Source organism: Pollicipes pollicipes, unplaced genomic scaffold, assembly GCF_011947565.3.
Source record: "Pollicipes pollicipes isolate AB1234 unplaced genomic scaffold, Ppol_2.1 Scaffold_1600;HRSCAF=1878_pilon_pilon_pilon, whole genome shotgun sequence".
In the NCBI taxonomy this organism is placed as follows: domain Eukaryota; kingdom Metazoa; phylum Arthropoda; class Thecostraca; order Pollicipedomorpha; family Pollicipedidae; genus Pollicipes; species Pollicipes pollicipes.
In genome coordinates this window covers 19,474,353-19,493,407 of record NW_023595962.1, presented here as the reverse complement: position 1 = coordinate 19,493,407, position 19,055 = coordinate 19,474,353, and the positions used below count along the sequence as shown (strand labels likewise).

The 19,055-nt window shown below is 56.6% G+C and overlaps 1 protein-coding gene and 1 pseudogene across 1 annotated transcript in view; one reads left to right on the top strand and one right to left on the bottom strand.

Annotated features, from left to right (window-relative positions):
• The first annotated feature begins 897 nt into the window (after positions 1-897).
• LOC119101566 (peptidyl-prolyl cis-trans isomerase-like) lies at positions 898-3,920 on the top strand (annotated as a pseudogene).
• A 535-nt stretch (positions 3,921-4,455) lies between these two features.
• Positions 4,456-19,055, bottom strand: part of LOC119101368 (uncharacterized) — a 29,333-nt gene continuing 14,733 nt past the window's right edge. The window contains exons 5-9 of the mRNA XM_037224735.1: positions 11,130-11,207; positions 10,096-10,199; positions 7,406-7,552; positions 6,374-6,537; positions 4,456-5,558 (exon numbers count right to left, since the gene is read on the bottom strand). Coding sequence (XP_037080630.1) covers positions 5,347-5,558; positions 6,374-6,537; positions 7,406-7,552; positions 10,096-10,199; positions 11,130-11,207 — 705 coding nt within the window. The 3' untranslated portion in view covers positions 4,456-5,346. The remainder of the gene's footprint in view (positions 5,559-6,373; positions 6,538-7,405; positions 7,553-10,095; positions 10,200-11,129; positions 11,208-19,055) is intronic.

The following is a 19,055-nucleotide window of genomic DNA, read 5'->3' as shown; positions in this document are numbered from 1 at the left end:
CGTTTGCACAGTGTGAAAGCTTTCAATGGTGTAGCTGCAATATAATAAGAATAGGCTATATGTGTGTGCTGTTGGTCGAATTATATGTCGAAAGTAATCCATTCGAAGGAAGCCACTGCCTTGTAACGTTTTGTCATTTAAGTCACCAATGAGTGCAGCGTAGCAATTGCATTTTGGGCGCTGAGATGATGCTCATTTGGTTTGATTTAATGTAAATTTTTCTCTTTTATGTATTAATCTAAGCATGTGATTCACAGTTTGCATTCCTGAAATATGGCTTCACACATTGTGATTTGTATCATTATATGCCCATATTGACCTGTATCTGGTGTCAGCGTGATTCAGCATAAACCTGTGGCCAATCAGGATGCGATTTGGCTAAGTGAATACACTGATAGCTTATCATGCTGTGTGTAATTTGACGTGTTTTGTTGGTTTAGTGTCAAGATTTTGAACTAGTCGTTCTGGAAATTCCAACATGTGGTAGCCAACATCTTGTTTTGAAATTATCATGAGTGAAAGTTAAATTAGTTGTGTAGGAGAAAATTTTCATTGGTGTGAATTCTGATGAGCTGCCACTTGTGTCTTTTCCCTCCATGACTGCTGGTCTTCCAGGTGAAAGACACCTTCATCACTGTGGCCATCAGCAATACCTTCAACAATCCATAAAGATCCTTCCAAACACCATCCACCAACCTGTACCACTCGACTGCTGTCCTTATTTGATACACCAGCCTCAGCTGCAGGCCCTTGACCGGCCAACCCGAGCAGTTTGCACTTGCAGCCACTCTGTCAAACCACTGGTTTGTGCTGCCACACCTTCCACTGCTGCATTCACCTCTGTACACCAGTGCAAGCCACACATGACCTCTGCTGGCTCCAGAAGCGGACTGTGTATGTGGGTGGGCTGGCTGATGAGGTCACTGAAGAGGTCATCCATGGTGCCTTCATCCCCTTTGGTGACATCCAGGACATCCAGGTGAGAGTTAGATAGCATGGACTGCAAACTCTCAAAGGTAGCTCAGCACAGTGTGGTTATCTGCTGCAGCTTGTCACTAGTGGTTGTCTGTCTTTCAGGTGAAGATGGAGATTCTTGTCGGATGATTACACATGACCACCCCCACAGCACCATCATGTCAAAACCCCTGTGGTCTGATCAAAGGAGGGTGCACACTTAAATGACAACATGTGTGCTGTCTGATCTGAATTTTGCAGTTTGTATTACAATTCAAACACTTCTTGGGCTGAGTTGAAGTTCCAGAATCTAATTTTTCACAAGTGTCTGGTATTATTGATAATAGCATGCTTGTGTGTGGTTGTTAGTCACATATGTATATAGACGTGACTCAATCTCGATCTCATGTATTGAAAATGACATTTGCAAACATGCACTTTGATTGCCAATGATATGCACATTTACTATGCATTCACAGCATTCTACTTCAGGCTCCAATAATCAATGTAGTTGATGCTCCGTAAAGACACATGTATATAGCACCATGCTGACCTCCCGTCTGCCGCCGGTCAGATCCCGCTGGACTACGAGACGGAGAAGCACCGCGGCTTCGCGTTCGTGGAGTTCGAGCTGGCCGAGGACGCGCTGGCGGCCGTCGACAACATGCACGAGTCGGAGCTGTTCGGGCGCACCGTGCGCGTGAACCTGGCGCGCCCGCTGCGCATCAAGGAGGGGTCGTCCCGCCCCGTCTGGGCCGACGACGCCTGGCTGCAGACGCACGCCGGCCAGACGCTCGAGACGGAGACGCAGGGCGAGCAGGAGGAGAGCCGCGTCGTGTCCAAGATCGCGCCGCGCGAAGCCAAGGAGGACCAGCTGCCGCAGGTGACGCACGGCGGCGGGGGAGGGGGGGCCGGCTGTGGCGGGTGGAACAGATATGGGCAGGTTTGTAGGGGACGGCACTGTTGAGCTGCGATTTGCTGTTGGGTGGATGGAAATCTGCGAAGGAACCGACTCAAGCATAGCGCGTTTGGTGATGTCCGGGTAAAGTGGCCTAGGAACGCCTGTAATGCGAGAAAAAAACGCTGGCATGCAATTAACGCTGGTGACTAGAGCCAGGAGATGCGTGCGCTGTTTTTGACCAACCAACCGCGTTGAACCAGCACTACAATCAGCTGATCATACAAACCTGATGCGTGTAGTCTGCCGGAAAACTCATAGCACGTGTTCAACACTTCGGCCGAAGGAAAAGACGCATCGCTGGAGTCTCTGCAATCATCTGCAGTGGAGTCTCTTACGTTAGCCTGTCTACAGCCTGAGAGGTTTTTGTATTATACATATACCGCCACATCGTGAAGAAACTGCTAAACTGCGACTAAACACAAAACTCTCATGGGGTTTATGTGTGCAGTCTGTACTGGTTTACTTGGACATAAAAACAAGATGTGCTCTGGCCATGTTTATTAGCCTGGCGTGAGTTCTTATACTTCAGAACGGTTAGGCTCTCTCCCAAAACGCCAGCGGCGGTCTGGTCCCGGTGCCGTCCCCCACACCACCGCTCTCGGGCTGGGCGGATCTGGCAGTACCAGCAGCGACCCTGTGCCCGGTATGGGTGCAGTGAGGTGCAGTGTGGGTGTACCGTGACGCCTGGTGTGCCCCCACTGCAGGTGTACCAGCAGCGACTCTGTACCCGGCGCGGGTGCAGTGCAGTGCAGTGAGGTGCAGTGTGGGTGTGCCGTGACGCCTGGTGTGCCCCCACTGCAGGTGTACCTGGACGTTGAAGGCGGGCAGCACAGTCCTGGGCCGCATCACGCTCACGCTCCGCTCGGACATCTGCCCGCGCACCGCCGACAACTTCCGCAGCCTCTGCACGCACGAGAAGGGCTTCGGCTACAAGGGCTGCGCCTTCCACCGCGTCATCCCCGGCTTCATGCTGCAGGGCGGCGACTTCACCAACAACAACGGCACCGGCGGCCACTCAATCTACGGCGGCAAGTTCGCCGACGAGAACTTCACACTGCCCTGCGAGCCGTACTGTCTGGCGATGGCTAACTCGGGGCCCAACACCAACGGCAGTCAGTTCTTCATCACCACCGACCGCACCGAATGGCTCAACGGCAAGCACGTCGTGTTCGGCAAGGTGACCGCCGGCTTGGACGTGGTGAAGAAGGTGGAGCGGCTCGGCTCCAAGTCGGGAAAGACGGCGGAGAAGGTGACCATCAACAGCTGCGGCGAGGTGGCATGACGCCGTCGTGCCTGGGGGTTATGGGCGGCTAGTGTGGCATGCCGCCCCGGGTTGGCCGGCCGGACGGCCGCGAAGGTGGGCATCAACGGCTGCGGCGAGATGGCGCGACGACGACGCGGTGTGGAGGTTATGTGTGGCTAGTGGAGTCGTGCTGCGCCGCACGGGCTGACCAGTGCGGGAGATCGGGCGGGCTGTGCCGCCGCGCGTGGCAGGGTTCTGCTGCCACTCAGGGGGTCCCGCGGCGGGTTATGTACGGCCGGTGTGTCCTCTGACAAGACTGACCCATGCTGACCCGGCCGGCCGCCGCGGACAGGTGGACCTCTCGCCCCCCGTCATCGGTGCGCGCGCGTGTGTGCGTGTGTGTGAGCCTTCATACACCATCCTTGAGACGCTGCGGGGGTGTGCTTCAGCCGGAGCGGACCGTCCCATTCTGTGTAGAGCAGGCAGACCGGCGCTCCAGTCCAGGGGCCTGCAGACCGGCGCTCCAGTCCAGGGGCCTGCAGACCGGCGCTCCAGTCCAGGGGCCTGCATACCGGTGCTCCAGCCGAGGGGCAAGCATACCGACGTAGAAGCAAGTGTTGTTCTTCGTTGCCATTGTCATTAAACCGAGTGAGGCGTCTCACTGGCGCCCGCTCCATACATGAGAGCTGTGTTGTCTGCGTTTGGCTCCTTTTGGAGCACTCAGAACGTGGCTAACAGGAAATAAAAAAGGATCTTGTGCAAATCGGCTATGTGCAAATCGGCTACGGTTAGGAAAAGTCTTATATTGTATATGCATGCGGTTCCGGTGCCAGATACCCCGTACGTAGAGTACTGAACTCGTACTGACCCGACTCGTTCGGACTCATACAGACCCGTTCAGACCCGTTCTGACCCGTTCAAATCCGTTCTGACCCGTTCAGACCCGTTCAGACCCGTTCTGACCCGTTCAGACCCGTTCAGACCCGATCGGACTCGTTCGGACTCGTCCAGAATCGTTTGGACTCGTTCAGACTCATTCAGACTCTGCTGTCTGCGGGACCGGGGGTACCGTTCCGGTGTGGGCACTATACACGAGAGACATTCTGCACGGAGCAGAGGTGCTCTGCTTGTCTGCAGTCATACAGGTGCGCAGACTGCCCAGATATTGTTGGTTTCGCTGCCGTTCTGGAGTGGGGCGGGGGGTTGTTTTATACATTTGAGCTGGTTGGTGGGGGCTCGGCGGCGGTCACATGCCTCAGGGCTCGTTGGCATTCCAGTTGATGCAAATCACCCGGAAGATCGACGGTCATGCTTTATTAAAAACGTGCAAAAACGTTTCACCTCCCCCCGGCATCGCCGCAAAAACGAGACAAAAAAAACAACGAAAGATGCGTCGGACATCATGATGACGGGTTCTCAGTAAGCCTGTCCCATGGCATTCGAACACAGTGTGGCAAAGTGTGCTCATAAGGGGCCCGGCCGTCTGCCCAGATTTCTTCGCAAGCAGTGAAAAAACGGTGGTGTCCTGCTTGCTTGTCGCTCGATGCAATTATTGCTCGATCATTATTGCCAGCCACTTTCGGGAGAGCGTTCTCAGATGAGTTCTCAGCGTTCTCGTCTCTCGCGTGACACGTGCCGAGGAGCTCATCGCACGTGACAACTGGTCACCACCCGGAGGATGTCAAGTCACGTGACAGACATGTTGTTAGTCGTGAGCTGACGAACGCGCGGCTGTTATTAGTCGTGAGTTTGCGAACGCACAAACAAGCCACGTCCGAGGTACCCACCGTTCTGAATACGCATGACTGAAGTGAAGCTCTGAATATACATGGTACTTGCATCATGGTCTTCGGCAAACGGCGGCTGCCCAGTCCTGCTCGCATCTGAGTCCCCTCAAACCTCAGCTTTCACCACACGCCATGTTTCCAAAATGCTGCCGATTTGGCTGAGCCGGGGAAGTAGTCAGGTCGGGACCCATTTCGTGGACAATTAACAACACTGTATTTTAGCTGTGGAGAATCCTGGTAGGCTGGGAGCCAAATGCTCGCTTCAACTAGATAAAATACTTCATCACGCAACTACGACGGTAGTGCGGCGCCTCATCCCGAAATCGACGACGGCGCCGCGCGCCGGTCGCCCCGCCGCCCATACTTCAGCTTCCCACCGCAGTCGCCAGATGTCGGGCCGTTCAGTTGCGCCGCCGCGTCTGCTTGGGAGGCTTCTTCTTGACGACGATGGGGTTCGAGTGGACGATGATCTCACCGGCGAACCGGCCGACGGGCTGGCCGCCGATGGTGTCCGAGGGGTTGAAGGTCTCCTCGGTCTCGATGCTCTGCTGGGCCGTCCCCTGCTCGGCCGGGGCCAGAGCCAGCGCGTTGTCCAGTGGCGAGCCCGAGAGACCTGCCGCCAATGAGCCATCGTGATCTACGGCGTCAGCTACGTAAACCAAAAAATCCACCAAACCAAAAACATCCGAACCCAATGCTAAAAAACGCCGCGCCACCAGATCACCTCTCTGAGTGAGCTGATCCATTGCCCACACGCCACCAGGTCGACCCTCTCCGCCTACACGCCACCAGGTCGACCCTCTCCGCCCACGCGCCATCAGGTCGACCCTCTCCGCCCACGCGCCATCAGGTCGACCCAATCCGCCCACGCGCCATCAGATCACATATTTAAATGAGTTGATGCTCTCTGCCCGATAGCTGTCCTGCCCCGATCCGAAACACTTGCCGATGCCCTGAGCTGTATTCACCTCGCCGGCCTGAAGCCTTCACCATGACATCTGGCGCCTCCTCTCTAAGCTTCAGCCCCCCTTCTTCAGTTCTCTGACTGAAGGAGCCCTCGCGGACCCGTAGTGTCCCAGTTCTGGTCTGACTAATCCCCCTTGCTGACCTACAGCGCCCTCCACTGCCCAGCAGCAGCCTCTCGTCTGTGACACCTTGTTTGTGAGGTGCAGTATCCCTCTGCACAGTATATCTCCGTGATCCACAGCACTTCTCGCCGACCCACAATGCGCCCCCCCCCCCCCCCCCCCCCCCCCGCCGACCCACAGTGCTCCCCGCTGACCCACAGTGCCCCCCCCCTCCCCCCGCTGACCCACAGTACCGCCCCTCCCGCCGACCCACAGTGCCCTCCCGCCGACCCACAGTGCCCTCCCCCGCTGACCCACAATGCCCCCCCCCCCCTCTGCCCCACAGTGCCCCTCTGCTGACCTGCTGTCTCGCCGCCGACCACCTCCAGCTCGGGTTCGCGGCCGGCCACCTCCAGCTCGGGCTCGGGGCCGGCCTGCCGGGCCGGGCGGCTCCGAATTCGCGATGAGGCCGTCGAGTTCTTACGCTTGGGGCTGGTGTTGAACCGCACTGCCAGGAATTCATTCCTGCAGGGGGGGGGGGAGGGGAGGGGCTGAGTTAGTGCTTGGGTGAGGGGGGTACGTCTTGAGATCATATTGTCTGGGTGTCGTTTTTTGTCAGGTCGCTGAATGCTCAACCATGGGAGAAGTCAGAGTAGCGGCAGAAGCAAATTGTTGTTCCCATTCAAAAAGAGCTACCAAAAAATGTTTGGAATGCGATTGGGCACCGAACACGGCCGCCACATTTAAGACGGAATGCAAGCTAGCGCGCGGAGTGTCGAATACAGGCCGACGGCGTCGCGGCCAACCAATGGCGGCTTGTCTCATGGCCGGTGACGAGCGGGCGCTGCGCATGGTCACGTGACCAACCCACAAGGTCGCCCGTGTGCACGCCAGCGGCCGGTTTTCCTGTTTGGTCCGCGGTCGGGGCAGCGCATCATCCGGCGTGACCGCTCGTGACGCCCAGGTCCGTGAACGTCGCACCCACGTCCTTGAACGTCACGCCCAGGTCCATGAACGTCACGTCCATGCCCGTAAACGTCACGCCCAGGTCCGTGAACGTCGCGCCCACGTTCTTGAACGTCGCGCCCAGATCCGTGAACGTCACGCCCACGTCCTTGAACGTCACGCCCAGGTCCGTGAACGTCGCGCCCAGGTCCGTAAACGTCACTTCCACGTCCTTGAACGTCGCGCCCAGGTCCGTGAACGTCACGTCCACGTCCTTGAACGTCGCACCCAGGTCCGTGAACGTCACGCGTCAGGAGCGTGGCGTGGCCTGCGGCGCGCGACCGCAGCACGTCGTCGACGTCACCACGGCCGTGACGCTTCACGCCATCCATATCATGTGTCCGTCGTGCATGCGTGCGTGCGTACGCGCTGTGGGCGGCGGCCTCACTTGATGTAACAGACGCAGCAGCTGGGAATGCGGAAGTTGTCGGTGGCCATCTTGCCGGAGCCGTTGACGGCCAGCATCTTGCGGTAGATGTACTTCTGACGACAGACTGTGCCCTCCGACGCTATCTTGCACTGCTTGCCCTCGTCCCTGCGTCAGGCGGTGGAAGGTCAGCGTCGGTCAGGGGTCAGGGGTCAGAGACGACCCTGGACGCCTCAACACCGACGGCGGAGGTTTAGTGGGTCAGAGGCTAGGAGACAGGAGCTGCTGAGACCACCCAGGAACATTCGACGCCACCAGATTTTCCAGACTTCAAACCCGGGTCGGCACGTGAGCCCTGGAGACGCTAACTATTGAGCCACTCCGCCCCCTGAAGAAGACACCAAAACACCACGACCACGGCACGCACATACCGACACTGCGAAACAACCTACACCGCTGAAACTTCTCTGCTTTCGTATGTAGGCCTACTGGTGCACGCACCAAGAGGACAGCTCTTGGTTTAAGCTTCTTACATACGCCGTCTCCCACTGACACGCCCCCCCCCCCCTGTCCCCCTGCCTCAGGAGGGTCATGACCTCCTGACCAGCGGCACTGGCCCGTTAACAGACGTCACGTGCAGCGGTGAAGCGCCGTTGCAAAGTCGCTGTCACGGCGACGCCGGGTGTAACGGGGGGGGGGGGGGGGGGGCGGCACCGGTGACCGCGTAACCGGCCACATATCAAAATATGCTGCGTTCAAGGAAACAATGGCCAGGCGATCAATGCGGCAGGAGAATGGCGGATGACGGCCGCTGTCCTGCAGCATTGGCTGCCGGCATTACTTTCAGGCGCGCCGACCGATGCCGGGGAGCTTCGGCCATTTCAGCTATGAAAAGGCTTACGATGCGTTTATATTCTATACGTATGACAGCGTATTGGGCGTATGGATACGAATTGCTGGGAAGTCTGTGATGGCGGGACGGGCCAGCGCGAGGGGCGGCTGGGAAGGGGAGACAAAGGGGTGTCACTTTATGTACTTCCTGGGGGGCCCACCTCTTCCTCTAGTGCTGACTTCCCCCCCCTTCCCCATTCCCAATACTCCTCTGAGCCCTCCCCAATGAATATGGGGGAACAAGAATACTGGACAAATGAACGCGAAAATATTGCCCCAAAAGGCTGGTGCACCAGGCATCTATCTTAAGAAATCACTGTAAGTTTCATGTTTATTTTGTGTCACATCGTAGCATGAAGATACCTAAAATGCTTGCCTCATTTCAACTCCTTGATATGCTGGGTCAGTTTACAATTATTGTCAGCTTTTGCACGCAATAACACCTGGATTGGGACAAAAAACAAATGCGCTGCGATATGCGGCAGCTTTTACTTAAGGTAACTGGCCGCATTTATCTGTTTGCACGGCTTGCCATGCGCACAGGGGAGTTTATACCAACAATGTGCTTGTTTTTCTTTTCTCCTACTTCTTCGCCAGCCTGATGCATTGCTCAGCAGAGGCGCACGCAGGATTTCATGATCGGGGGGGGGGGGGGCGGGCAAAACTCACAAATAAAAACCGAGTTAAGCGTGCCCCAGGTCGATTACGCAAAAATTGTATTGACATCGAGAACGCAACTATAAGTGGCCGAAAGCCGGGAAGGAATCCGGTTTTAGGGGTAGGCTGGATCAACCATGTCAGCCGACCCCCGAGCCCTTAAACGATTTGAAAAAGTGACACCCTTGGGCAGATGCACCAAGCCATCTGGCTGGCAGTGAGCGGATCCCACAAGTAGAAATGGAGCTGGTGCAAATTTACACCGTGTGTGGTGCAGTTTTACGTCACGTGTGCCTCGCATGCACCGCTTGTGCCTTGCCTACCGGCATTGCGACTAGGATTCGCTTAGCCCCCCCCCCCCCCCCCCCCACCGCGTGACCTTTACCGATTGTGACATTGGACTGCACCCGCACCCACATTGCGGAGCTCAGTATTTCAGCGGAAAGGTGCTGGCGCATGCACGCAGGCATGAGTATGACCCCGAGCGGTTGTATTTGATGGCGGGCTGACTGGAGGAGGGCGAGAGCGTCTCCTAGGGCCCCGGTCTTCCATTCTGGGAACAGAACGGTCTAGACGGTGCGCGATAGAGAAGGGTTGTTAGTGGTGGGCAATACGGTGGTTCTGAGAATTGAAGGATTTGCCAATGGGAGGTAATGTGAAGACGACATCTGATTCAATTCGTGCTGATTTGTCATGTACACGTACTGTGAGCGGTTGAAAACAATTTTCGCATTATTGCAGCATTTACATTCGTCAAGAAAGAGGACCAAGATGGGGTATGGCAGACACGCTTCTCCAAGTACTCAGCGTGTTTAAGACACCGATCCCGATGCAAGTGGCAAGCTCCGACAAGTACCAGCGGGGTACAGACAAGTACCAGCGGGGTTCAGACAAGTACCTTCGGGGTACAGACAAGTACCAGCGGGGTACAGACAAGTACCAGCGGGGTACAGACAAGTACCTTCGGGGTACAGACAAGTACCAGCGGGGTACAGACAAGTACCAGCGGGGTACATACAAGTACCTTCGGGGTACAGACAAGTATCAGCGGGGTACAGACAAGTACCAGCGGGGTTCAGACAAGTACCTTCGGGGTGCAGACAAGTACCAGCGGGGTACAGACAAGTACCAGCGGGGTACAGATACTCTCGCGGGTAACTTACACGCATTTCTCCACCCGGATCCCCTGGACGGTCTCGGCGGAGTTGACCACGAACAGCCACTGGTTCTTGTCATTCTTCGCCATCTTCGGGTAGATGATGGACTCCTGCGGTATAACGGGCAACGATCTAACCACATGCAGGAAACAGGCTACTATCACGGGGCAACTGAATAGTGGTACCCCTGGTTGGAGGATATTATCTGAGACGGTTGGGGCTTGTTTTCGATGCGTTCATGAGAGTACAGAAGCGGTTTTTCTACGACATACGAACGGTGTTGAATGAGCACAAAGCTGCGCACATGATAGCAAAGCACATAACTGCAGAGCTCATAACTTCATAGCCAGCAATGTAACACAGGTTCAAACCCAAGATTTCAAAACTTGGTCCAAGGTTGATCATCCAAAACCTGCCAAGCGCTATAAGTGTCAAGTAAAGAAGTACACATGGTAGTCTGGGCTAGCATACATTAAACCAGAACCTCGCAACGCTGTTGATCAGTGCAAATGGCGTTGTACCAAAGTTTGAATGACGTGAATAATTGCTTCGGCTGTACCGAACGGTCGTGTAGGTAGCGTTATGGGTGGTGGAAATATCGGTGGTGCGGGTTGGTTGTGTCGGTGGTGTTGGTCACTGTGTCGGTAGTGTTGAATGGTCGTGTCGGTGACGTCAGTGATGACGGTGGTGAATGTCATCGACTTCGAGGCCTCAGACCATGGCGAACGGTCCGTTGCGTCTGCATCGTTGGGTGATTGTGTCCTAGACTGAGTCAAGGTTTGGGTTGATGATGTGACGTGGAGTGGGGCGATGGTTCTACCGGTGGTGGTGGTTGACTGTGCGAAAGATGGCCTGATGGTTGCTTTGGTAGCGTTGAATGCATTTATCGACGATGCCCATTGGCTGAACTGTAGATGTGGAACTGCTCATTAGTCTGGCGAATGTACAGGCAACTTCCGACGGTTGTGTCGGCGGCTGGGATGTCAGTTGGGACGACGGTTGGGCCGACGGTTGGGCCGACGGTTGAGTCGGTAACTTACCGTGGCCGTGCAGGCGGCCGTCTCCTCCACCAGTCGGTTTTCCATCTCGGTGTTGCCGCCGAACCGCGGCGCCAACTCCTGCCGGTGTGGACGGCGGGTCAGTGTCACAGCCGGGTCGGGCCAGACCCAGGTCAGACAGCTGCGGTCAGACGGGAGATGTGGACGGCGGGTCAGTGTTCGAGTCGGGTCAGACCCAGTTCAGACAGCTGTGGTCAGACGGAAGGTGCGGCGTACGGCCCAGCCCTGACGCCGTGTGGTTAGTGCGGGGTAGTTACGGCGGCTGCAGCGGCCGGGGCACTACACGCGGCACTCAGCTGAGTGAAAGCTCGCTGGGCCTGGCTCAGCATCCGCTCAGCATCCGCCCAGCATCCGCTCAGCATCCGCTCAGCTGACGAGATCAGCAGCATCTTTACAACCAGAATCACCCGATCTTCTGCGCCGGTTTTGAGATGCACACAAGCTTTGCTTGTAGTGCGGTCGAAGTTCCGAAATATCCGCGTCAACACATGACAGGTTACGGACTACTGATTGAAACTGTGACAGAATCGCGTACCAACACGCGTCGTTTCCGTGTCGACAGCCCCGTTCGTCGGGCACGGGGCACTTCCCGCCTGTTGGTCTGGTCTGCCCCGGAGCCCGCTAGCCGGAGGCCGCGGTCCAAATCCGCACATCACGGGATGACGAACCCGGAACTCACGGATCACGAGCCCCGGTCGGCGGCCGGTACGTGCGGGACCGCGCTCACGCTCCGACCCGTTTCTGGGTCCGAAACTTCGTCTGTGTCAGGAGTCGTGTCTGTATCCGGAACCGTGTTTGTGTCCCACGCCATGTTTGCGTCTGGGATTGCGGCTGTGTCCGGAGGACCGCGTCTGATCCCCAGATCATGTTTGTGTCCTGGGCCACGTCTGTTTTCGGGACCGTATCTGTGTCGGGGACCGCGCTCATGACTGGGATCACGTCTTTGTCCCAGACCATGTTTGTGCCCTGGGCCGCGTCTGTGTCCGGGACCGTGTCTGTGTCCGGGAACCATGTCTGTGTCCCAGATGCCGCCTGTGACCGGGACCGTGCCTGAGTCTGGCACCGAGTCTGCCTCCGAGATCGCGCTCGTGTCCGGGTGACCGAGTCCGGTATTCGGGCGCGGCATTGGAAGTCCGGGACACAGTCACGGGCGACGTCACAGTTACATCGGGGTCACGACATCTGACCTTCGCGTGTCCGTGATTCGACGCGAGCCAAAGCCGAGGTCACGCCACCGCCCAGACGGCCTCGCATAGGCCACAGCGCGAGAGGCGCTGGACAGGCATGTCACACTGCCCTGCAGAGAAATTCCCGTTATCGAGATTGCGTGGAGGGGAGGAGAGTTCAGCGTTGCGTGATTTGCCGAGAGATTTGACGCGATTGCATTACATTTCTGGAGGTTTCCAGCAGAGCGCGTCCCATTCCTCACAGTCTCAGTTTCCAGCAGATCGCGTCCCATTCCTCGCGGTCTCAACCCCCTTGTGGCGCCGCTACGACCTTGATCACCAGCCGCCGCTGACCTAAGCGGGCAGCGCGGGGCGAGGCGACCGTGGCGTCGCTGGGCGATGAGTCGGTCTGTGCCGCCGACCGCGGAGGCCACCGGGGCACGAGCAGGCCGGCACGGCACGAGGAGGCCACCGGGGCACGAGCAAGCCGGCACGGCACGAGGAGGCCACCGGGGCACGAGCAGGCAGGCACGGCACGAGGAGGCCACCGGGGCACGAGCAGGCCGGCACGGCACGAGGAGGCCACCGGGGCACGAGCAGGCCGGCACGGCACGAGCAGGCCTCCGGGGCACAAGGCGGCCGGCACAGCACGAGGGGCCCATCGGGGCACGAGCAGGCTGTCACGGCACGAGGAGGCTCCCGGGGCATGAGGAGGCTCCCGGGGCACGAGCAGGCCACCGGGGCACGAGCAGACCGGCACGGCACGAGGAGGCCACCGGGGCACAAGGAGGCCGGCACGGCACGAGCAGGCCGTCGCGGCACGAGGAGGCTCCCGGAGCATGAGGAGGCTCCCGGGGCACGAGCAGGCCACCGGGGCACGAGCAGGGCGGCACGGCACGAGCAGGCCGGCACGGCACGAGGCCGGCGGCGACAGGCCGGGCCCGCCAGCGCGCCAAGTGCTATTCTTTGTTGCTGTCATAAAGTTTTCGGCTGCACAATTATGGCTGGGAAAGTGGATATTGTACTACACATATGTGCATGACGTAGTTAAGTGTTGTTAGTTGTTGGCCTAGCTATTAGGCGTTGGCCTAGTGCCACTCGTTACCGAGTCTGATCCACCTTCAGTTCCCTAATCATAGGCCTGATTTTGATACGATCCAAATGCATTTCTACGTTCGGGAAGCTCATTAAGACGCAGTTGGCTGAATTGTGGCCTTGCTAGTTTGTCTACGTTCTGGTTGATACACTTTTTCACCAAGGCTCGTCTTGTCTAGGCTTGGCATCAACCGCAAACTCAGCACCGTGGCTAGAAGGTCGACAGCGACCGGCATAAAGTCATGACACTGTTCGGAGTACATGACACTGTTGTGACACTGTTCGGACAGCGACCGGCATAAAGTCATGACACTGTTCGGAGTACATGACACTGTTGTGACACTGTTCGGACAGCGACCGGCATAAAGTCATGACACTGTTCGGAGTACATGGCGCGTCTAACATACACATTCGAGGCATTTAAGGCCACGTAAGCCAGCCAGTATCTGCCAGGGGGACGCAGTTGCTGCGGTCTAACACCTAGGCAGTGTGCAGTTGTGAGTCGAGATCCAAGGCAGCGAGTGATGCCCTGCGGCATGATCAGACCGCTGGTATCACGGATCGGGGGCTTGAGCGCACGGGGCCCGTCGTAAGCGGGATAAGCACCTGTGCCAGTATGACTGCACCTCGTTTCATCGCCAGAAATACGCTGATTCTGTGTTGCTCTAAGTCCAGATTCCTCAGAACCCATACATTTGTTATAAAATAAAAATACAGCTAACTTCCATAACTATGTAACCTCATTCACAGAAGTTCGTTATCTAAGCTTCTCGCACGCATATGTACGTCGGAAATTTTCAAATGTCACTTCCAATAGCATGTGTTGCTAATTGTGTGGTACATTCAATTATTTTACATCCAAACAAGTTCGAAGTCTCTCAGTGGCGGCACTCCCGTTTTGCTCCCCGATACTGCTATACGCTCAGGGCGATACTCCCGATACTGCTATATGCTCAGGGCGATACTCCCGATACTGCTATATGCTCAGGGCGATACTCCCGATACTGATATATGCTCAGGGCGATACTCCCGATACTGCTATACACTCAGGGCGATACTCCCGATACTGCTATATGCTCAGGACGGTCCTCGCGATACTGCTATATGCTCAGGGCAACGGTCCGCTCGGGTCCAGGGCCTTGCGGGGCTTCGGGGCCTCCCGCAGCCGACGGATCAACAACATGGCACACGGACTGGTCCGCACTGAACTGTGTGTGTGATTGGGGTTTTACGACGCACTCAGCTGCTGAGGCTATATGGCGTCGCCTGCCTCTCACCCTGGCAGGATGGGCGGGCACCGCGGGGAATCGAACCCCGTACCTCTGGTTTCCCAGACGCGCAGTGGTTAACGCAGATGTGTTAACCACTACACTACCGGCACCCTCTGGACTGGACTGGGAATGTATCGAACCGCACGGCTGCGCATGTTGTCAGGTCTGAAACATGGCAGCAAAGCTGGTTGGAATGGATTGGAAAACACTATGTCGATTTCAGAAGGTCATTCAGAAGTCGGTTATTTACACGTTTATGCTCATTTGGTTAAATTCTGCTGTTTACCACCTGAAATTTGTGGACTGAAATTTGTGGACAAAACATATTGAAGAACTGCGGTGCTACTGATGGCACCAGAATAACGGCCTATAATTTGTGAAAATAGCGAGTTGGTGGTTGTTGAGGACTAAACAAATTGTGAGTTCGAATGTGCTAGATTCCGTAACTGGAATCTAGTGTTGTAGATGTCTGCCAAATATGCGCTCCAGTTTGTTTATTTGCTCATTTATTCTGTTTTCTTTTTTAGCTGCAAAACAGAGTTATCTTGGACTGCACTCCATCAAACATACCATCACGAACTCCCGCAGTCCACCAAACAGATAGCTCCCGACTTAAGAGACTCCTCTTAGACTCCTCCTAGACTCCTCAGGAGAGCTAGATCCCGTCAGAGCCACACTCCTCAGGGGAGGTGGGCTCCTCAAACCAGGCTCCACAAGAGAGCTAGACGCCTCCCTGGTCGGGCAGGCACTGCTAAAGCCGACCGTCCGCTGTTACAGAGGGCAGTGGCGTGTTTGCACGCGCACGTGTGTGCAGTTGGCCCGGCGCGAGCGTCGCCGTTTCCCGGTTTCCGCGTGCGGCGTTGACACGGCCGTCCGACCGGTTTGGGAGCGCGCCGCTCAGCGCAGCCGGCCGTCAGACCGGAAGCGTCCACTTCCGTCAGCGACGGCGTCTCGTCAAGGCTTCGCCCAATTCGACCCGTTCGACCCAGCCGGGGCCCCTTCTGGACGGCTGTGGCACGAGTGAGAAAAACGCCACAAAAGCGGGGAACCAGAAGCCCTTTGGAAAGAATTCTTCCCATGCACCAGCATGGGTGTTACAGCCGGGCTTCCACGGGGAGTTCGACAGTCCGGGTGTCTCCAGGGAGTAAGACGGCCTGGGTGTCGCCAGGGAGTGGGACGTTCCGGGTGTCACCAGGGAGTGGGACGTTCCGGGTGTCACCAGGGAGTAGGGCGGTCCGGGTGTCGCCAGGGAGTGAGACGGTCCGGGTGTCTCCAGGGAGTGGGACGGTTCGGGTGTCACCAGAGAGTGGGACGGTTCGGGTGTCACTAGGGAGTGGGACGGTCCGGGCGTCTCTAGGGAGTGGGACGGTCCAGTTGTCACCAGGGAGTGGGACTGTCCGGGTGTGACCAGGGAGTGGAACGGTCCGGGTGTCACCAGGGAGTGGGAGAGTCCAGGTGTCACTAGGGAGTGGGACAGTCCGAGTGTCGTACCGCAGTTCAGACCAGACGTGAAGCGTTTGTCAGCAGGCGCGTATTTGCCAAGTGACTAAGTGTTTGTCAGCGTTTGTCAGCGTCTGTCAGGAGCGCATACATCCGTCTTCAGGACATTCGCCGGGCTCCACAACATCAACCGGTTTCGGGTTTTTTTCAGCCACACCGGTTCCTCTGCTCATAATATTTTTTTTAAGGATTCCGGACATTGAATCACAAACGGGTTTTGCACTCATGTCAGTTCACTCTTTAGTGAATCCTGCCGCATAAAGCGGCAGAGCCGGCCCCACTCAAAGGCCCCAGTCGGGCGCTAGGTCAGGATTCGACTGCGTCCACGTCAGCTGACCGCGTCCACGGCAGGTGACCGCGTCCACGTCAGCTGACCGCATCCACGTCAGCTGACCGCATCCACGGCAGGTGACCGCGTTCAAGTCAGCTGACCGCGTCCACGTCAGCTGACCGCGTCCACGCCGTCAGCTAACGAGTCCAGCTCTAGACGCACGCTCGCTGAATTTGGCGCGGTCACGACGACCGACGAGCCATCTAGCGGCGGCCGCCTCATCTTGGCATGACGGCCGCCTTTCGGCAGAGGGCGCCCGGTCACGCGCGAAATAATCAACACCACCGCCGCCGGCGGCGAGCTTATTTATCATGGGTGCAGCGCTGAGGCTTTCCGACCGGTCTGGGCACGAAACGACGCGTCTATTCGTGCTGCTTTTGTCGCCAGCTACCGATGCTTTGGCGGCGACTGAAGGCGGGGTCCAGACGCGCGGCAGCATGTGCACAGCCGCGGAAGGGTGGCAAAATCTGGCGTGGCGAACCGGCGGGGACAAACATCTTTCGACGTCAAAGTTTAGGAGTTCGCATGCCAATGTCCGTGCCAGCTGGCGAGGTCGACCACGGCTTCCTCGCCGGGCGTCTGCACATGTTTACGAGTGATTACAACCGTCAGTCGACTGGCATTAACCTGACATTACGATGATTGCTGTGTCGGGGGCATGTTGTACAATGTTGCGTGACCGTATGTGTGATTAAGGTCAGAAGCATGAGTTCTGAGAACTGGTCGCTGACGGCACTGGCTTCCACGGCAGCAGCCGATGTCGGGTGGTGAGCCCGGCACATGACGCTCACGGGCGCCCTCAGCGGTCAGAGCAGCCGAGGGTCACCCCTGACCCTCGACTGCTGGGTGACATGCGGGGTGGGGAAACAAGCTCTGCCGGCACCCTCCATTTTCGGAACGTCTGTACAAAGACGACACCTGGCACAACTGGTTTCCATTTATGAGGGCAGCTGCTTAGAGAAAAACGCAACTCACAAAAGGTAACTTGAAAATCTGCAGAGCATCACCACACATCAGAATTGCCATAGATTGTGAACGGTAAAAGTAAACACGTGAATCATACATCTGGAAGACGGCATCGAAATTCCTCTGCACACTGGACGCATCCTCCCGCACCAAAGCCTACCAGAAACACGCTATTAATATTCGCAGGTTAAGCGTAACCAGCTATGCCGAGGCCGCGCACAGCTACTACATTAGTCCCAAGGGCACGTGTACCCATCGCAAGAGTAAGTTTGCTCTCAGTACGGCGTAATCTAACCATTCTTTTTTTGCCAAGATTACGCGACCGTCCTACGGCTCTCCAAGAAATGTAGTTATTTCCATATGCAACGCATGGAAAGCGTACATAGCAGATTCTGATGACAATATGGGTGCTTACCATAGCAGACTAATTTGGGAAAAAGGCATTGGGTTAAGTCCATTGCCACGCGTCGAACTGATAACGTGGGGAGAAAAGGCTTGTGGTTAAGTCCATGGTCAAGTCAAACTGATACGGAAAGAAAGATAACACCTAGTTATATTCCTACACATGTACGCCTGCGGATAGCAGTGCGAATTGCATGCATGCTAACCAAACGTATTTAGCGCTGTGCAAGCCGGTCGTTTTGCCCTGAGGTTCATTCGCATTGATCGTCTTTGTTCCAGCTGTCAGTTACGTTCGAGCCGCGTGGGCTGTGGCTTCGTGGCATACATGTTTGAGCCTGACCCTGATCAGGCAATCTGCACTGGGCTGGTAATCCCGGGCTCGGCACACACGCACGGCACGTCCTTGCTAACTTTCCACTCGTCTCGAGGGACGCCTGCCAGTGAAACGCTCCGGAAAACATGCTCATTTCTCTAAATAGCCAGCATAATTACTGGCATGCTTGAGGGAACATCAAAGCTTGACACAATCTTGCTATCGGAACGAGCACGGTCCAGGGCCCGAGGACCTGACGTAGTCATGGCAACCGTCGACAACGCCACCTGACTGTGCGCCGGCGATGGTAGTATGAATACCCCTCAGCACAACGGGCTGCGGCGCCGTGCACCTTGATGCTCGGGCATCGACGGCGACGTACGGGTGCCCGGGAAGACTGAGCTCCGCTACAGACCTGTTCAGCGGTCGAGTCGACACAGATCCGGTGTCAGAACCGCGCCGACTATCTCACCGATGGAGTGAGCGCTCACGTGAATGGCACGTGAGCGCACAGAACTCATGGACGGCACGTGATCGTGCGAATATTGCCCCCGCTAATCCACTCCATCTTTCCCACTTTCAGTTTGTTACTCGGTCGCTCGCTTCCTCTCTCTCTCTTATTTGGGCACTGTTTGAGGCCCCCTTTCCAGCGCTCTCTTCCTCCCTGCCCTCCCTGCCCTCCATGTGGCGGATACTACCCACAGGCCACTCATGGATTCACTGACAAGTGCGATGGCCCACGCATTCCTGGCCACAAATTCCTAACGAGATGAGTTCTCAAAGCATTCAGCCTAAATGGCAACTTAAAGGAATAGCCTAGATAGGCCACGATAAAAGCAAATCGCCAAACACAATAAAAAACCG